The sequence below is a fragment of the Schistocerca cancellata genome, chromosome 7 (genome assembly GCF_023864275.1).
Source record: "Schistocerca cancellata isolate TAMUIC-IGC-003103 chromosome 7, iqSchCanc2.1, whole genome shotgun sequence".
NCBI classification, from domain to species: domain Eukaryota; kingdom Metazoa; phylum Arthropoda; class Insecta; order Orthoptera; family Acrididae; genus Schistocerca; species Schistocerca cancellata.
Window position 1 is genome coordinate 365,279,347 of NC_064632.1, and position 19,526 is coordinate 365,298,872.

The 19,526-nt window shown below is 40.2% G+C and overlaps 2 protein-coding genes across 2 annotated transcripts in view; both read left to right on the forward strand.

Moving 5' to 3' along the window:
* The window catches only part of LOC126092776 (neural-cadherin-like), a 32,755-nt gene extending 26,880 nt beyond the window's left edge, over positions 1–5,875 (forward strand). The window contains exons 6-9 of the mRNA XM_049908504.1: positions 3,599–3,804; positions 4,709–4,851; positions 4,937–5,051; positions 5,817–5,875. Coding sequence (XP_049764461.1) covers positions 3,599–3,804; positions 4,709–4,851; positions 4,937–5,051; positions 5,817–5,875 — 523 coding nt within the window. The remainder of the gene's footprint in view (positions 1–3,598; positions 3,805–4,708; positions 4,852–4,936; positions 5,052–5,816) is intronic.
* A 4,824-nt stretch (positions 5,876–10,699) lies between these two features.
* The window catches only part of LOC126092147 (putative neural-cadherin 2), a 92,781-nt gene continuing 83,954 nt past the window's right edge, over positions 10,700–19,526 (forward strand). Inside the window, exon 1 of the mRNA XM_049907615.1 lies at positions 10,700–10,980. Coding sequence (XP_049763572.1) covers positions 10,900–10,980 — 81 coding nt within the window. The 5' untranslated portion in view covers positions 10,700–10,899. The remainder of the gene's footprint in view (positions 10,981–19,526) is intronic.

The window sequence follows — 19,526 nt, forward strand, 5'->3', positions numbered from 1 at the left end:
TGATGTCGGTGGATGTTAAACCCTAATATTCCTTCCTTCTGCTCTCCTCTAAAGCCCTCATCCTTCTCTGTGTGTACAAAACAGATTTGGATGCTTCTCCACACACATCTGGTAAAAATCTCTCTGCCACACATTTTATACTAGTCTCCTGAAACTCCCTTTGCTATCACCCATATGCCCCTGCCCCCTTTTTTCCATCTGTGACAAAAACTCATTCCTAATCTGAAAGCCAACCTCTAGTGTTTGCTTATGCACTTATGCAGAATTGCTTATGTACTTAGTCAGTGTTTCTTCTATTTAGTGATTGTTTGCCTCTTCTCATGCCTGAAGGTGTAACACATGATACACAAATATCCCAATGTAAAAACAATGATGCCATCCAATATGAAAGTAGAATGAAGTAACCCCAGAAAGAGCCTACTTAGTAGACAAAAGCATATTTGAAGAAAGACATTAACAGAAAAATTGATTAGGGTGTGAATTTTGGTTCCCTTTGTTTAGCAAGAGTGAAATGTAACTTTTCCCATACATTTTAAAATAGTTCTGGTTGATGGAGACGTAGTAGGGTAGGGAAAAAGTGGCATCAAGACATAAAATTTGACTATGTGGGAAGTTGTAAGTGGCAAAGGATGTGACAGAGGTGGACTGTAATTATAAATGTTTAGACAGAAGTGCAGAAGTAGGCAAGAAAAAAACAAATACAGGTAGTGAAAAAGAAAAAAAAGAAAAAATTAGAAACTGCTAACTATAAGAGAGACAGAGAGGTAAAAGGATAATAGGTAATTAAATGTGAAGGAAGGAGAGAAGATACAGATGACAACTCACATTCAAATGGCAGAAATAAGAAAGTCTGAGATTGGGGAAAAAGGAGACTGTCACATGGATGTAGAAAAACAAGTAACTCTTTTTTCGTTGAAAACTAAGATGTGGGACATCTTGCAAAAAGTTGTTTGATCTCTGAATGATCATTTATTGCAGGAGCTCAGCTACATACACTCCCTGCTAAATAAAGTCAGTTTGTATACAGATAAACTTTCTGAGTCAGCTAATACACCATTATCAGGTACGATCTACCTCACAGTTAAGTCTTGCTCTTGCTTCTTTTCCCTTTCTCTCCGTAGATGAAAGAATCCATGATCTGCAGTCTTTAAACATCCTAATTACTTTTCTAATAATGGAAAATCTAGGATGGAATGTATCAATATTATGAAAGTGATAGTTACTACTCACCATACAGCAGAGGTGCTGGGTCATGCATAGGCACAACAAAAAGACTGTTAGAAAGTGAGCTCTCAGCCAACAAGGCATTCATGGGAAATAGACAACACACACACACACACACACACACACACACACACACACACACACACACTGAAACACTCCATTATTAAACCCACATTATTGACTAGTGGATCATAGCCTAACAGTCTAGAATAGTTTGACCATGTGCAACTGTTAAAAGCTGATCGGTTAATATTTGCATGACAGTTGTTTCATATCAAATCCGACAAAGCTAATTAGGATGTCAGGTAGCAATAATCAATACATACTTGTTGTTAATGTTCTTTATCTTTTGTCTAAACAGCATGAATGAGGCAGCTACTCCCTTCATCTGACAAAGTGATAATGGTTAACTCATCACAGGTCCCCTATTAATGTCATCACATGCCAATATTCTTCATGTAGCACTGAATGCACAATCCTCACTGCAATCCAAATCATGGGTGCCAGGCATGGTTGTCATGTAATCGCGGTGCACAAATGAACACTTAATCACATCAACAAATCACTCAATTAATGCCACCTAAGTATTTGCTGGAGTGACCACAGTCTCTGGCTGCGGAGGTCAGACTGTGAGCAGCAGCACTAGATGGAAGAAGCAGCCAGGTGGTGGGAGTAAGGAGGAGGCTGGGGCATGGAGGGGAGGAGTAGCAGGGTAGGGGGTGGTGGACAGTAAAGTGCTGCTTGTGGAAGCATACGGGAGCGAGGTGGAGAAAGGGTAGGGCAACTAGGTGCAGTTTGGAGGTTAGACAGAGGGTGTGGTGGGATGGGGTGGAGGGGGGGGGGGGGAGGAGCAGAAAAGGAGAGAAGTAAAAATACTGTGGGTGAATTGATGGACTAGAGGACTGTGTTGTGCTGGAATGGAAACAGAGAATGGGCTAGATGGGTAAGGAAAATGATTAACGAGAGCTGAGGCCAGGAGGGTTACGGAAACATAGGATATATTGCAGGAAGAGTTCCCACCTGTGCAATTCAGAAAAGGTGATGTTGATCAGAAGGATCCAGATAGTACAGGCTGTGAAGCAGTCATTGAAATGAAGGTCATGTTGGGCAGTGTGCTCAGCCACAGAGTGGTCTAGCTGTTTCTTGGCCACAGTTTGTTAGTGGCCATTTATATGGACAGACAGCTTGTTGGTTGTCATGCCCACATAGAATGCTGCACAGTGGTTGCAGCCTAGCTTGTAGACCATGTGACTGGTTTCACGGGTAGCCCTGCCTCTGACGGGATAGGTGATGCTTGTGACTGGACTGAAATAGGTAATGGTGGGAGGATATATGGGACAGGTCTTGAAAGGCCACCAATTAACTGTGGCCAAGAAACAGCTGGACCACCCATTGTAGAGCACGCTGCCCAAAATGAGCTTCATTTCAGTGACTCCTTTACAGTTTGTTCCATCTGGATCCCTCCCACCAATACCAGCTTAACTGTATTGTACAGGTGGGAATGCTCCCTGTAATATATCCAATGGTACCCTAACCCTCCTGTCCTCGACCTTCGTTAATCATTTTCCTTACCCACCTAGCCCCTTCACTGTTCCCATTCCAGCACTACACAAGCCTCTGTTCCGCAAACACACTCACAATATTTTTACTTCTTTCTTTTTCTGCTCCCCCCCCCCCCCCCCCCCTCTGCTCCCCACCCTGAGCACACCGTCTAACCTCCTAATTACACATAGCTGCCCTACCTTCTCTCCACCTTGTCCCTGTATGCTCCCACACGTAGCCCTTTACTTTCCCGCATCCTTACCCTGCTATTGCTCTGCCTCCACACCCGAGCCTCCCCCTTACCCCCACCACCCCACCACCTGGTTCCTTCTTCCATCATGTACTGCTGCTCGCAGTCAGTGTCAGCAGCTAGAGACTGTGGTCACATGTGTATGAGTGTATTTGCATAAGTGTGTGTGTCTGTGTGTGTGTGTGTGTGTGTGTGTGTGTGTGTGTGTGTGTGAGAGAGAGAGAGAGAGAGAGAGAGAGAGAGAGAGAGAGAGTGTGTGTGTGTTTTGTCTATTTCTGATGAATGCCTTGTTGGCTGAGAGCTCACTTTTTGACAGTCCTTTTGTTGAAGTCTATTTCTGATGAATGCCTTGCTGGTTGAGAGCTCACTTTTTGACAGTCCTTTCGTTGTGTCTATCTGTGACTCAGCATCTCAACTATTTGGTGAGTAGCAACTATCCTTTCCATAACACTGTTTATTTTTCTGGTATATGTGTTACCTGTATTTTAATCATCATTGTGATTATGGTGGTTTTACTACTTGTGTTCAACATGATGTGATAGAGTAATCTCTGACAATTCAATTTGAATCTCTCTTAAATAGCTGCCTATGTCCATCTGGTTTTGATGGACCCAGATGTCAACAAACAACTTTAGATTTCAATGGTCATGGTTGGGCATGGTTTTCACCATTGCAGTCTTGCAGTGAAAATCATCTTAGTGTAGAATTCATAACAAGGAAAAGAAGTGGCATAATTCTCTATAATGGTCCATTGTCAGTACCACAGCCAAACGACATATTTGCATCAGGTATATAGCATATTTTACTCTCTTAAGTATATGTAGAATTAATATGATAATAATATAACTCATAATATAGATAATGAAACTGTTAATTACTATCATACACTATTGCCATTCACAACATTATCTCAACCACAAAGAGAAAAATACAACATTATCTCTCATGATCAAACCATACATAAAAATATGCTGGAGCACAAAACTTACAGCAGAAAAGTATCTTTCTCTCTACGTGTCACTGCTAAGTAACATAGCTTGATGAAACTTAGAACATACATAAAAAGAATTGCTACAGTATAGTGCAGAAGGTTACAAAGAAGTATGCTGTGGAATGAACAGAAATGCCACTTTTATTAAAAGACAATAATTGAACTGGAGTCACCGCACATAATGTTTCCATGGACATTAAAAAATGCAGAACATGATTCTTAATAGGGTGTGTGATTATAACAGATGGCAGTACATGCTCTGTGTTGTGCTCCAATGCTGGCAACAAAGTTGGAATGGAGTTCTTGTGGTGTGGTGTTCAATTCTCCATCAGTACAGCTGACGATTGCTGGATGGTTCGACAATGTCCTGGGTTCATTTCGTGTTCCCACTTTTCATCACGTGAGGGTACACCCATCATTTCTATTTGGCTCATTGTATATTTCTTTCAGTTTCTTCTGTACTATATTGTAGTGGTTCTTTCTATATACGTTTCTTTGAGTTACTGTATGTTACTTGGTAGTGACACATCATGCAAAAGTTACTTTGCCCTTAAGTTTTCCACACAAGTATACATTAATATTCATTGTTATGTGTGTTATTTGTAAATACTAGTAAGCTAAATTAACAATGAGTTAACTGGTAAATGATAAGTAATGCAGGTTATATATATGATGTAATGCATTTTTATATTTTCTCTCAGATTACATTTTATTAGAAGTAATAAATGGGCAACCTCAGTTTACTTTGGATCTTGGTTCTGGGGCAGTAGAATTGAGGCTAAGAATGACTAATAATGTGACTGATGGCCAGTGGCATCATATTGATCTCTTCTGGAATACTAAGGTAACTTGGTAGTTTATTTGCCTCATTATTAACTATGGCTTTACTTTCAATTTATATATGCATCTTTTTTTCATTTTTCAAATAGAATGCTCGTCTTGTGGTAGACTACTGCCAGTCTGCTGTAGTGGCTGAAGCAGAAGATGGAACAACATTCTTCAATGGGACAGCTTGCCAGACAGAAGCAAAATTACCGCCATTCAGTGAGCATCTCAATTTAAATACCCCTCTGCAGATTGGGGGTATTTATAAGCATTCAGTTCATTCCAGCCATCACAAATGGCAAGGCAGAGGGAATCCAGAAGGTTTTGATGGCTGTATAAGAAACATTTTTCATAATGGAGAGGTAAGCTCCACACTTCTAAAAATTTGTGTAGCACCCTTGAATCAAATGGAACTTTTTTTTGTGGTTGGGTCAGAACTTAACTGCTGCCACATAAATGCCAACATCTGCTATCTTTTTAACCTTATGTTCACTGTCTTTGAGGTATCATGAACTTAGGAATAGCAAAGAAAGCCTTTCATTTACATGTTGGATGTTTCAAACAAATATGAGAATATTGCTGTTGACTGCAAATGCTGTGCCTAAAATAGGAGTGCTTCTCATTACAGTCTTCTGTGTTCTGCTCTTGAAGACACAGTATTGATCTCATTCAAAAGGTTTTTCCTTGTGAAATGGGGTTCTTGTAACACTATTACAGAGATCTTATTTTCATGAAGAGTTTTGATCAGTTGTTTCCTCTTGCTACTTTGTATCAGAGAACTGATGTTGAAAGTTGCCAAAAAGACTTCAATTAGGTTTGTGCTTATGCTTTTTATGTTTGTGTTTATGATTTTCAAGACACTCTGAATCATCTGTAGCACAGGTTGCTTCCCTGCCCCCCACTTCCCCTAGAATAAAATGGAACATGGAAACATGGATATAGTTTGTCAGTGATGGTGGATTCTTTTAAAAAATTACCTGTTAGGTAATGTTTTGTTTTGTTATGGCATCATGCTTATGAAGTTTGAATTTGCTGTGGAGTAACAGCTCCCAGCTCCCTCCAATTACAATGTGTAATGGTTTTTATAAATGACTGAAGCAATTTAATATATGCACTGTAGCTATATTAAATGACATATTGTCACAAAAATCATCACTCATTTAGAAAAACTCAAAAAGATTTGTATTTTTGCAGCTGCATGTCAGATTTCTGTCATGAGAGTGCAGCAGTGATCAGTTAGGCAAGTTGACCACAGGGACCAAAAAAGCTTATGTGGCACTTGAAATGCATTTACACCTGTCTGCTGTAAAAGTGCAACAACTTTCCAGACCAAAGTTCAATGTAGCTCCACCAACTGCCAAGTCCGTTCAGCAATGGTATGTGCAGTTTATACCTTAAGGATGCCTCTGCGAGGGAAATTAGTGGGTCAGCCAGCAGTGAGTAAAGAAATGGTTGACCATGAGTGGGTGAGTTTTGCATGTAGCCAACAGAAGTCGATGAACAGAGCAGAGAGGGAGCTGAGCATACTACAACTGACCATTTGAGCAATCTTAAGGTTCAAATGGCTCTGAGCACTATGGGACTTGACGTCTGAGGTCATCAGTCCCCTAGAACTTAGAACTACTTAAACCTAACTAACCTAAGGACATCACACACATCCATGCCCGAGGCAGGATTCGAATCTGTGACCGTAGCAGTCACGCGGTTCCAAACTGAAGTGCCTAGAACTACTTGGCCACCATGGTCGGCTGATCTTAAGGAAAACAACTGAAGCTAAAGCCTTACCACCTGCAATTGCTACAAACCCTGACTCCTGGTAACAAAGTCAGATGCTGTGAATTTTCAGAACAGTTGCAACAGAGTACGGAATAAAATGACTACAGTGAAAGAATCTTGGGTGGGTAGAGAATTCCCATGCTATCATGTAGCACATTACAGACTCAACAAAAGTTAATGTGTTCTGTGTAGTATCAAGGTTTAAAGTTTACAGTCTCTTTTTTCCTCTGAAAGAAGACCATTACAGGTTATGTGAATCTGGAAAACTGACAAGTTCCGACAGTGTGGACATCTACCTTTACCTCTACCTCTACCTCTACGTACATAGTACATAATCCACAAGCCACTGTACGGTGCATGGCAGAGGGTATGTGGTACCAATACTAGTCATTTTCTTTCCTGTTCCACTCACAAATAGATTAAGGGAAAAACGAATGCTTGTATGCCTCCATATGAGCCCTAACATCTCGTATCTTATCTTTGTGGTCCTTATACGAAATGTATGTTGGCAGCAGTAGAATTGTTCTGTAGTCCACTTCAAATGCCATTTCTCTAAACTTTATCAAGAGCATTCCTTGAAAAAAATGTCGCCTTCTCTTCAGGGAGTCCCTTTTGAGTTTCCCAAAAATATCTAGCAGTCTGCCTCTAATTGCTACAGTGTCTTCCGTTAATTCAACCTGGTACATATCCCAAACACTCAAGCAGTACTCAAGAACAGGTTGCAATATTGTCCTATATGCAGTCCCATTTACAGATGCTCCATACTTTCCCAAAATTCTACCAATAAACCAAAGTCAACTGTTCACCTTCCCTACCATAATCCTCAGATGCTCATTCCATTTCATAACACTTTGCAACATTACACCCAGATGTTCAAACAACATGACTGTGTCAAGCAAGACACCACTAATGCTGTACTGAACATTATACATTTGTTTTTCCTGCTCATCCACAGTAACTTAAATTATGCTACATTTAGAGCTAAGCACCATTCGTCACACCAACTAGTAATTTTGTCTCAATGAACTTGTATCCTGCTACACTCACTCAACTTTGACACCTTCCTGTTCAACACACTATCGTCACCAAATAACCGCATAATGCTACCCACTCTGTCGTCCAAAGTAAAAGCAGTTCTACCACACTTCCCAGAGGAACTCCTGATGATACTTTTGTCTCTGATGAGCACTCGCCATTGAGGACAACACACTGTGTTCTTTTGCTTAAAAAGTCTTCAAGCCACTCAAATATCTCGGAATCTATTCCATATGATTGTATCTTTGTTGCAGTGGGGGACCATATCAAATGCTTTCCAGAAATCTAGAGATATTGAACCTGACTGTTGCCTCTCATCCATAGTTCACAGTATATCATGTTAGAAAAGGGCAAATTGAGTTTTGTATGAGTGATGTTTCCTAAAACCCTGCTGATTCATGGACATAAGCTTTTTGATCTCAAGAAAATTTATTATATTCAAACTGACAATGTTCAAGGATTCTGCAGCACACTGATATCAGGGATATTGGTCTGTAATTTTATAAGTCTGTTCTTTTACCTTTCTTATATGCAAGAGTCATCTACATATTATTCCAGTTGCTTGGGACTTTGCACTGGCTGAAAGATTCACAGTAATTCCAAGCTAGGTAAGGGGTCAATGCTGTTGAGTACTCTTTGTAAAACTGAATCAGAATTCCAACTGGACCTGTTGACTTGTTTTCGCCTCTTACAGTTGTTTCTCTACACCAGGGATTCTTATTATTATGTCATCCATATGGGGTCTGTCTAATGGTCAAACAATAGTATGTATGATTATTCTGCGTGAACAATTCCTTAAATGTAAAATTTAAAACTCTGGCTTTCATTTTGCTATCTTCAACTGTCACAACAGACTGATCAATGAGTCACTGGATGGAAGGCTTATACCCACTTAACAGTTTTACTTAGGACCAGAATTTTCTCAGGTTTTCAGTCAGATCTTTTGATAAGGTATGATGGTGGTAGATTTGTGCTTTGTGCATAGATATTTTCACAGAAGCACTAATCTCCACTAATCTTTGCCTGTCATCATTTGGTGTTTTCTTTTGAACAAAGAGTGTGACTGCCTCAGCATTTTCCCAATTTTTTTGTTAAATCATGATGGGTCTTTTTCATCTTTAATTCACATACTACGCAGTTAGGTCACTGGACTATCATTTACCATCTATTTAACATTTGCTTATAGTTCCTCCACATCCACCTTAATGGAAGTAAGTGATGTCAATTGACTGTCTGTGAGATGTCAACAACTGCTTATCTGTTCTTTCTGTCAGAAACACTCTCTAAGCCGCCTTGACTGATTTATAAACTTTTGTAATTATAGTTGCTATAATGACGTCATAATCAGTAATCTCTGTGTCTACACTGATGTTATCAATCAAGTCCAGCCCATTTGTGGCCACAAGGTCTAAGATATTTCCATTGTGTGTGGGCTGCCAAATTAGCCACTCAAGACCGTTTTCAGAAAAGGTGTTCAAAAAGTGCTGTACCTCAGCAATATATGTGGCTAGATAACCTCACTGTCACACTCAATTTCAACTTCATTAGAGACCATATTTTTGTCAATCACAGTGAACACTCCCCCTCCTATAGTGTCTAATCCAACTTTCCGGTATACATTCCATGACTCACTAAATATTCTACTAATAATATTCTACTTTGAATTTCAGCCAGCTCTCAGTCTCAAGAATAATTTGAGTGTGAGGACTTTCCTGGAGGGCAGTAAATTCAAAACTTTGTTACAAGTACTTCAACAATTAACTGATAAAATTTTGACAGTCAAATTGTCTCTATTCTGAAAATGGTCTGATTTGCTTTTCTGCATATCGACTGGCAAGTGTAGTACCCCAGACTGCTGTGTAGCCTAAAAAAGAAGCCATTCGCTCTCCACAAATACTGTGCTACCAGAATAGCTGCTGCCATTGTGTAGTGCACCCCTGACCTATCAGGGGGAGTCTCACCTGATAATATAGGTCTAGAAACCTGAAGTAAAGACTGTCACAGAGTCAACAATGCCTTTGGTTGAGTTCCTCCACTCGGCTCCAAACCAAAGGATCCTGATCAACTACAGTAAAAATGCTAAAAATTGCAAACTCTGCTTGTATCCTGGACATGAGGCCAGCATTCTTCACCAACTCTTGTCAGCTACCTATATGAACTGAACCACAGGACAGGCATCATCAGTGCCAACATGAGCCATAACTTGCAGACGACTGCATCCTGCACTCTCGATAGCCACAAACAAGGCTGCCTCCACATCTCGGATGAGGCCAAAGATGGTGGTGCTCAGCCTCATCCCACCCCACTTCCATGATGATGTTTGTGAATTCTTAAACAGGAAACTGAGAAACTGATGGATTGCTTGAGGTTATTTGATGATCATTAATTCATATTATGGCCTTCACACTCTCCTAACCTAATTCCATGTGATTTTTGTGTGTGATTTTGAGGTGTTTACACCTCATCTGCCAACAAAAATACCAGAACTGTGAGCTCATATCAACAGTGCTTTGCAGCAGATTATAGGGACATGCTGCACTGAACACAGAAAGAACTTGATATCTGCAGAGTGAGTAGAAGGGACTCATGCAGAACTTACAATATCTCAAAAAAGAACTTTATGTAACTATGTGTCAAATAATGCAGCTACAGTAAATCTGTGAAATCACTTCAGTCATTCACAATAACCTTGTATTGTTATTCCTGGAGGACCCTGCCTTTGGCAGTTGGAATTTTACAGTTTCATAGTGTCAGTCCACTAACTTTATCCATGTGTTGGAAAGCCAACAATACTACCTGTCTACTCAGTTCATGCAGTAGTGCCACAGGCAGAATTGACTGATGTCCATACTTTAAATTTCTTTCCATGTTTGAGTGACTCAAAGAGTTTCTATATTTCTCTCAAGACTTGAAATTGTTTTCCTTCTTTTGTGTGTTAAAATAAACTAAAATGTTAATAGTTAGTGGCACTCTTTGTTTTTTTTCCCAGCAGCTTCTAGATCTATCAGGGTCTAGGATGTCATCAGGAACAGGAGCAGGTTGTGTCAAGATTGAGAACATATGCAGAAATCTGGATTGTGGAAACAGAGGGTCCTGTGTTGCTGATTTGACTGGATCACTGCCCATCTGTTTGTGTCAACCAGGATGGAGTGGAATAACATGTGTGAAGCCAACCCATCCATTCACCTTCCTGCCTCATAGCTACGTCAAGTTTGCACTTTCTTTTGAACCTAGTCACTTCAGTACTCTTGTGCAAATGAGATTTAGAACAAAAGAGACAAGTGGGGAACTCATTCACATAGCTGATCACCATTCACAAGAGTATGCAATACTGGAGGTTTGAACCTTTTTCATATTCTATTTTTTAGTTTTTATATTTCCATATTTGTGAAAATACTAGTCTATCAATAAATGCACTAATATTTCTTGTCTGTATTTAAGAGGAGTCTGTGTGGCACTTCTGTTTATGGTGGTAGCATTTGAAGATACTAGACCATGATAAGGCATTATTGTAGATTTTTGTGTCCCTCTGTCTAATATTGTTTCAGGAAATGTCAAAGGTAACATAAATAAAACAGAAGTAAATTTTGGAGAACCTGAATGTGTATGTTGGAATGACAGTTTTAAATTTCTAGAATATCTCCTCCATCCAGCTTTACTAATATCTATACCTGAAACATCAGATAATGTATTCAGAAATTATGTGTAGTATCTGTTTGTGAGAAACAATATTTAAGAATCTGTGATATCACGCAGAACTAGTAAAAGGCAAGGGTAAATAGCTTTTGAATATTGTGTTGAAATATTCAGGTGATGCTGTGCTCATTAGAGCTACTTGGAACAGACACTTTGGTAATTTCAATTATATACAAGCCACCAACAAGAATTTTCTTTATATTTCATGAGAAAGTTAAAAGAATTTTTGGTAAATTATTAGAAGGTATTGTATGTGGGAATTCTAATGTTGATATTATATCAGATATAGCAAAACATCTATTTTTGATTAATCCCCTACAATAACATTCCCAACAAGAATAGCAACTGATAACTTCATGCAGTCCAGTTGAATGTAATGAATTGGATATTGAACTCACAATAAATATTTCATTAGACTTAGGCAAGAAAAGAAAAGTTGAACAGAATCATAAATAATGGCACAGCCAAATTGTCAAAAAGATAGTGAAAGCATTTTCAAACACAGCAGTGTGAGCCATTATTATGGTGATTATAACATTCATTTTCCAATAAATGTAAATATATTTTGTTCGTGTAGATAATGACACACTACAGCATTTGAATAATTCAGGATGGTAGTTTTTCGGCCATTTTTTTCTGAACTCTGGGATTTAGTCAATTTTCCTCAACCTGGATATATGTTTTAAAAAATTAGTAGTTAAATATTTTTAAAATAATCAAGACAAAAATATCAGTATGAGAACTGAAAGGGAAAAAAGAAACTAATTCAATTAACATGAAAAATAGCGAATAGTCTCAATTTTATTTACTAGTCCTTTTATCCTGTTTTTTCTGAATTGGAAAAAACTGCAAATAAACATATCGTTTATGCAGGATCCAACTTTTTTAAAAAAAATAATAAACTATGTAGAGTCCAGGTTGGAATATCAACAATTATAGAAAGGATAGATTGCTACTCACTGTAAAGATGACACACTGAGTTGCAGACTGGTACAATGTAAAGACTGTTACACATGAATCTTTTGGCCAAAGCCTTTATCAGAAAAGACACACACACACACACACACACACACACACACACACACACACACACACACACCCCTTACACACATGTAACTGCTCTCTCTGAATGCTCAGGCCAGGCAAACTGGAATGCGTCGAACAGGAGCAACAATCCATAGTGGAGTGGGAAGGGGGAAGGTGTCCAACATGTGAAAGCACTATGTATCATTGCACAAGAAAGATGATTCTTTTAAATTGCCTTAACAACAATGGAATGTTTCCCCTTGTGCTTTACTGATACTACCATTGTGTGAGCAAGACACTCACACTCAGCATTATATATATGAGTATATTTGAAGTAATGTGGTTGAGTACTTTTCAGAATTTTAGTAACAATATTCCTCCTATGTATATATTACATATATTAAAATATATAGCCTGTGCCCGTCTCAAAATAAATTAGAGTATTGTGTAAAAATTTGAAGTAAATAGGTTAAGAACTTCTCAAGATTATTGGTAATAATGTTACCTCTTTGTGTACTACATACTTATTTATGTGTCATATACACTACTGGCCATTAAAATTGCTACACCACGAAGATCACATGCTACAGGCACAAAATTTAACTGACAGGAAGAAGTTGCTGTGATATGCAAATGATTAGCTTTTCAGAGCATTCACACAAGGTTGACACTGGTAGCAACACCTACAATATGTTGACATGAGGAAAGTTTCCAACTGATTTCTCATACACAAACAGCAGTTGACCAGTGTTGCCTGGTGAAACATTGTCATGATGCCTTGTTTAAGGAGGAGAAATGTGTACCATCACATTTCCGACTTTAATAAAGGTCAGATTTTAGCCTATCACGATTGTGGTTTATCGTATCGTGACATTGCTGCTTGCATTGGTCGAGATCCAATGACTGTTAGCAGAATATGGAATAGGTGGGTTCAGGAGGGTAATACAGAACGCCATGCTGGATCCTAACAGCCTCGTATCACTAGCAGTTGAGATGACAGGCATCTTATCCGCATGGCTGTAATGGATTGTGCAGCCACGTTTCGATCCCTGAGTCAACAGATGAGGACGTTTGCGAGACAACAACCATCTGCACGAACAGTTCGACGACATTTGCAGCAGCATGGACTATCAGCTCAGAGACCATGGCTGTGGTTACCCTTGATGCTGCATCACAGGCAGGAGTCCCTGCGATGGTGTACTCAACAACAAACCTGGGTGCACGAATGGCAAAACGTCATTTTTTTGGATGAATCGAGGTTCTGTTTACAGTATCATTATGGTTGCATCCATGTTTGGCGATATCGTGGTGAACGCACATTGTAAGTGTGTATTCGTCATCACCATATTGGCATATCACCCGGTGTGATGGTATGGGGTGCCATTGGTTACATGTCGCATTGACGGCACTTTGAACAGTGGACGTTACATTTCAGATGTGTTACAAACCGTGGCTCTACCCTTCATTCGATCCCTGCAAAACCCTACATTTCAGCAGGATAATGCATGATCGCATGTTGCAGGTCCTGTACGGGCCTTTCTGGATACAGATAATGGTCGACTGCTGCCCTGGCCAGCACATTCTCACCAATTGAAAACGTCTGATCAATGGTGGCCGAGCAACTGGCTCATCACAATACGCGTCACTACTATTAATGAACTGTGGTATCGTGTTGAAGCTGCGTGGGCAGCTGTACCTGTACATGCCATCCAAGCTCTGTTTGACTCAATGCCCAGGCATATCAAGGCCGTTAGTATAATATATTTGTCCTATGAATACCCGTTTATCATCTGCTATTCTTCTTCATGTAGCAATTTTAATGGCCAGTAGTGTACATTAAAAAGTCTGTAGCAGAGATGCCACACACACACACACACACACACACACACACACACACACACACACACACACACACACACACACACACACACACCAACACAGACGCGCGCGCGCGACACTCTTCCTTCCATAAATGATCTACCTTGCCATTGGTGGGGTGGCTTGCATGCCTCAGTGATACTGAAAGACATACTGCAGTTGCAACCACAACAGTGTGGTTCCTGAAGAGGGACAGCATCCATCTCAGTAATTTCTAGGGTAACAGTCTGGATGATTGACTGATCTGGCCTTGTAACATCAATCAAAACAGCCTTGCTTTGCTGGTACTATTAGCAGCTGAAAGAACGGATACTACAGCGGAAATTTTTCTTAAGGGCATGCAGCTCTAGTGTATGGTTAAATGATGATGGTGTCCTCATTGGTAAAATATTCTGGAGTAAAATAGCCCCCTTTGGATCTTCAGCTAGGGTCTACTCAGAACGATGTCATCATCAGGAGAAAGAAAACTGGCATTCTATGGATTGGAATGTGGAATGTTAAATCCTTTAATTTCGCAGGTAGATTAGAAAAGTTAAAAAAGGAAATGGATAAGTTGAAGTTAGATGTAGTGGGAACCAGGTGAATACAGGGTTATAAATGCAAATTCAAATAAAGGGAATGCAAGAGTAGGTTTAATAATGAATAAGAAAATAAGAATACAGTTATGCTACTATGAACACCATAGCGAACACATTATCATAGTCAAGATTGATACTAAGCCTATACCTATCATGGTAATATCAGCTTATGTGCCAGCTAGCTCCACAGATGAAGAGATTGAAGAAAAGTATGATAAAATAAAAGAAATTATTCAGATAGTTAAGGAGATGACATTTTATTTGTTATGGTGAACTGGAATTCAATAGTAGGTAAAGGAGGAGCAGGAAAAATAGTAGGTGAATATGTACCAGGGGACAGGAATGAAAGGGGAACCCACATGCTAGAATTTTACAGAGCGTAATTTAATAATTGCTAAATTTGGATTAAGAATCGTGATAGGAGGTTGTATATGTGGAAGAGGCCTGGAGACCACAGAAGGTTCCAGACTGATTACACGAGGGTTGGAACTTAAATAGTGGCAACTATTTATTCACAACTGATACAAACGAGTTACATGTTTGCACCTGCTACTGTCCTTCAAAGTGGTCACCAGTGTTGTGTAGAACTCATTGCCAGCGATGTGGAAGGCATAGTATACTGTCAGCAGAGCGTGTTCTGTTGATGGTGCGAATGGAGTGGTCTACTGCCTGTTGAATCTCTGGAACAGTTCTGAAGTGAATATCACAAAGTGGTTCCTTCATCTTCGGAATCAAATCAAAGTCATGAGGACTTAAGTCCGGGGATTATGTTGGATGGTACAATACTTCCCAATCCCATCATCCAAACAGGGCAGCCACAGCTTGAACTGTATGCACCCGTGCAATGTCGTGCAAAATGATGAGTGGGTTGCGCAGAAAATGTCACTGCTTCTTTTGCAAAGCTGGTTGCAGGTGATGCTCCCAAAACAAACAGTAATACTGTGCATTGACGGTCTGCTGTGGAGGAACGTAATGCATTAGGATAACACCATCACAGCCATACACCGTTACAGTAAACAACTCGCTCACAAGTGACTGTTTTTCACTCGATTGTGTGTACGCTGGTGATATGGGACAGGTGAGTCAGTTTGCTCGGAGGGAAGGTAGGTATGTCAACACCTTGTGCTATCAGTGACAATAGTAGCTTCCATTGCATAGTGTCTCCACAGAAGTGTTGCTACTACATTCCAACCTACATATAATGTTTACACAAGGATTTTGGAACCACATTTTAAATTGTAAGATATTTACAGAGCATATAGGAACTCTGAACACAATTTACTGGCTATAAACTGTATATTAAAACTAAACAAATTGTAAAAAAGGTATGAAATTAAGGAGATGAGACCTGGATAAATTGAAAGAACCAGAGGTTTCGATACTTTCAGAGGGAGCACTATATAATGGTTGAGCAGAACGGCAGAAAGGAGCAGAGGATTAAATAGATGAAAAGACAATGCCTTGTCGGAATCCTTGGATAACACAGGAGACTGAATTTGATTCATTAAAGGAGAAAATATTGTCATATAAAAGAAGGTGTAATTAGATGAATGACGAGCACCTCACTTAACGAAAGTTTATTCAGCACATGCACATACAAGAGCGTGGAGCGAACTGCCTCCAGCCAGAACACATACATTATATATACAGCTACAGAACATTCCAGTACAGTAATTCTTGACATTTGTGGATTCTTATAGAACGTACTCGAACAAAATATAGAAATTAAAATTGTACAGTCCAGGTGAGTTTTGAACTCACGACCCTCCATGCAACAATTTAGTATCATAACCACTACACCACAGTGCTACTCAGCTTCTTCTGCGACATTGCTCCCTCCGTAAGTGAACAGCATCTCAGTGTTACGTTCTCCTAGTCTAAGAATGAGTCATCGGTCCAGAATACTCCAACTCCCAATGACTGATGTTCGCCCTGGTGGTGATCTTCTTAGAACTTCTTTTGCCGCTACACTCTTTGTCACTTTTCTGATTGTTGCCTGTTGCTGGAGCTTCGAATTTACCCTGGGTGGCAAGATCCTTGTAGAGCTTCATTCGAAGGATGTGGACCATCTCTCTGACCTTTCGTTGTCTTGTGTCAGCATCGAAATCTTCAACTTCATAAGTAACATCAGACAACTGTCTTACAACCTTATAAGGTCCAAAGCCCTGAGGAGTTTCTCAGAGAGACCAACCTTCCAAACAGGAGTGAAGATCCAGGCGAGGTCACCAGGCTGGTAGACAACAAGCCGGTGGCTCGTGTCATACTTTCGGCGATCGTTTTCTTGAGCCTGCAGTGTGCAGAGTCGAGCCAACTGCCGAGCTTCCTCAGCTCTGGTTAACATCTGGCTGATGCAGTCATCGTCCACGTCATCAGGATGTAATGGAAACACAGTGTCCATGGTTGTAGTTGCCTCATGCCCATCCACCAGCAAAAATGGCATAAATCCTGTGGTGTCTTGTTTGGCGGTGTTGTAGGCAAAAGTCACGAAAGGTAGCACCTCATCCCAGTTGTTCTGCTAAACATTGACGAACATTGATAGCATGTCAGCCAAGGTCTTATTAAGGCATTCAGTAAGCTCATTAGTTAGCGGATGGTAGACAGTTGTCATGTGATGAGTAATCTTGCACCAACAGTTTATCTCTGTCACAAGATTAGATTGAAAAAGTTTCCCTCAATCCGTAATTAACAACCATGGGGTACCGTGTTTCAATAAAATATCTTCCACAGTGAATATGGCTACCTCGGAAGCTTTGGCTGTTTTCACGGCTCTTGTAATGGCATTGCGTGTCAGATAATCAGTACAAACAATTGTAACTAACCTGTTACTACAGGTTATTCCTTATTATTGGGATTGGAAATACTTATTGCTTATGAAATTCACATGAGAAGAGTAGGGTCGCCACCGACTATAACCAAACAACTAATCAAAGATTTGGTCGATTCAGAAAATAAATTAATTTGATCACAGACCAAAAACTCACAAAAATGCATACGTTGTGATGTCGCTCATAGGGGATACGATGTAATTAATAGTGTTCCCCGTGCACTGTTCATGACAATCAAACATTTAAAATAAAATAGCACATGCAAGAACACTGTGCAGAAGATCTGCTCCCAGCAACACACCTGAAAATAAGACTTAATCTAAAGCATTTGTTATAAAATACAAGGGGAGACTAATCACTGGACCTGTGCATAAGGAAACACATTGGATGTGCTAACGGGAAAGCTACGAGGTGAGTGGCTTAGGTGCAAAAACGTAATCTCAGAACACAAGAGAAAATTGTAGATAAAATCATTTATTCCTAAGATAAGGATGTGAGGCATGTACACGATTCCTGATAACACGTGGTTTGTGGAGACACAATTTCTAGGTATAGTGCCAAATTCCAACAATATCACATCCCACAGTCATGTTAACATTATCTAAAACAACATGCGATCGGATAGTTAGTGATGCCGGTAGCCCAACAACTATAATGTTCTACCACATGGTTGGCTCCCCACGGACGAAAGACACATGAAGCAAGAAAAATTTACGAGAAGGCAAAGCTCTAAATATTTAGAAAGGTGAAAGCTTCTGCAGGCACAGCTGAAGGCAAACAGACATTCATACAGAAGCGAGTGCTCACTTCTTATCAACACCTTTGTGTGGCGCTCTTCCGGCGGATCCAAGTCTGCTACAGAAATTTGCTAAAAGAAAAATCTGCCAAAGTTTTGCATTCCTTGCTGCGACAAGGCAAAGCAATCTTCCAGATTTGAAAAGCGAGACCAAAAGCTAACAGCTCTCCCCTCGCCAAGTAACAGCACGCCACGCGGTCAGTCTAACTCAGCCTTCTTCAACTGGAGCACAGCTGTGGATGCTTCCCGTACCGGCGGCAGACTGCCACCCTTTTTCCTCTCCAGCCTCCACCACGCTCCGCGTGGACCAGAAAACCCAAAGATGCCATTTCCGCCACCAACCTAACGCAGGTGGATTTCTCACAAGTAGCGCAAACCTCTTTGCCTACTTGACCACTATGAGAGTTGGCTATTTTGTACAACTGCTGCTGAATCTGTATGACTATCGCAGACTTTCTGCAGCAGACTACGCCACCGTCTAGCAACGTGACACACAACGACATTAATTCAATCCCACCACTATGAGTTATGAGAAAAGATAAACAAGGAAAGAAAAAGAAATACTAGTGAAAATGGGCTACCGGACTAATGAAAGCTGGCTACAGGACCCTTTCACAATAATCCATCTATTGCCACTAGCAGACGTTGGAAATCGTCCAAGGAGGTCAATCCAAACACGCTGGATAGGCGTTTCGACTGATGGAATTGGTACGAGTCAGCCAGGTGGCATCTGAGGAACTGCCTTTCTCCTCTGGCACTCTCGACTGTGCGACACATAGTGATGGACACCCCTAAATAAACGTGGCCTGAAAAATCTCTTTCAGATCCTACTGTATGTCTTAATAAATCCTAAATGTCTGGTCTCAGGTGTGTCATGGAATCTCTGTAGAACATCTAAGCGTATGTGTTTAGGAATCACTGGTAGCAACCTCTTTCCAAATGGATCAAAGTTTTTCTTGCAAAATAATCCGTTAACTATCTTAAATTGTCCTTTCACATCCTCTGACCAATTTAAGGCAAGCATAATTTGAGATATCTTGGCGTCCTTCTGCTCAGCAGAGAGATCCTGGAGTGCAGCGAGACA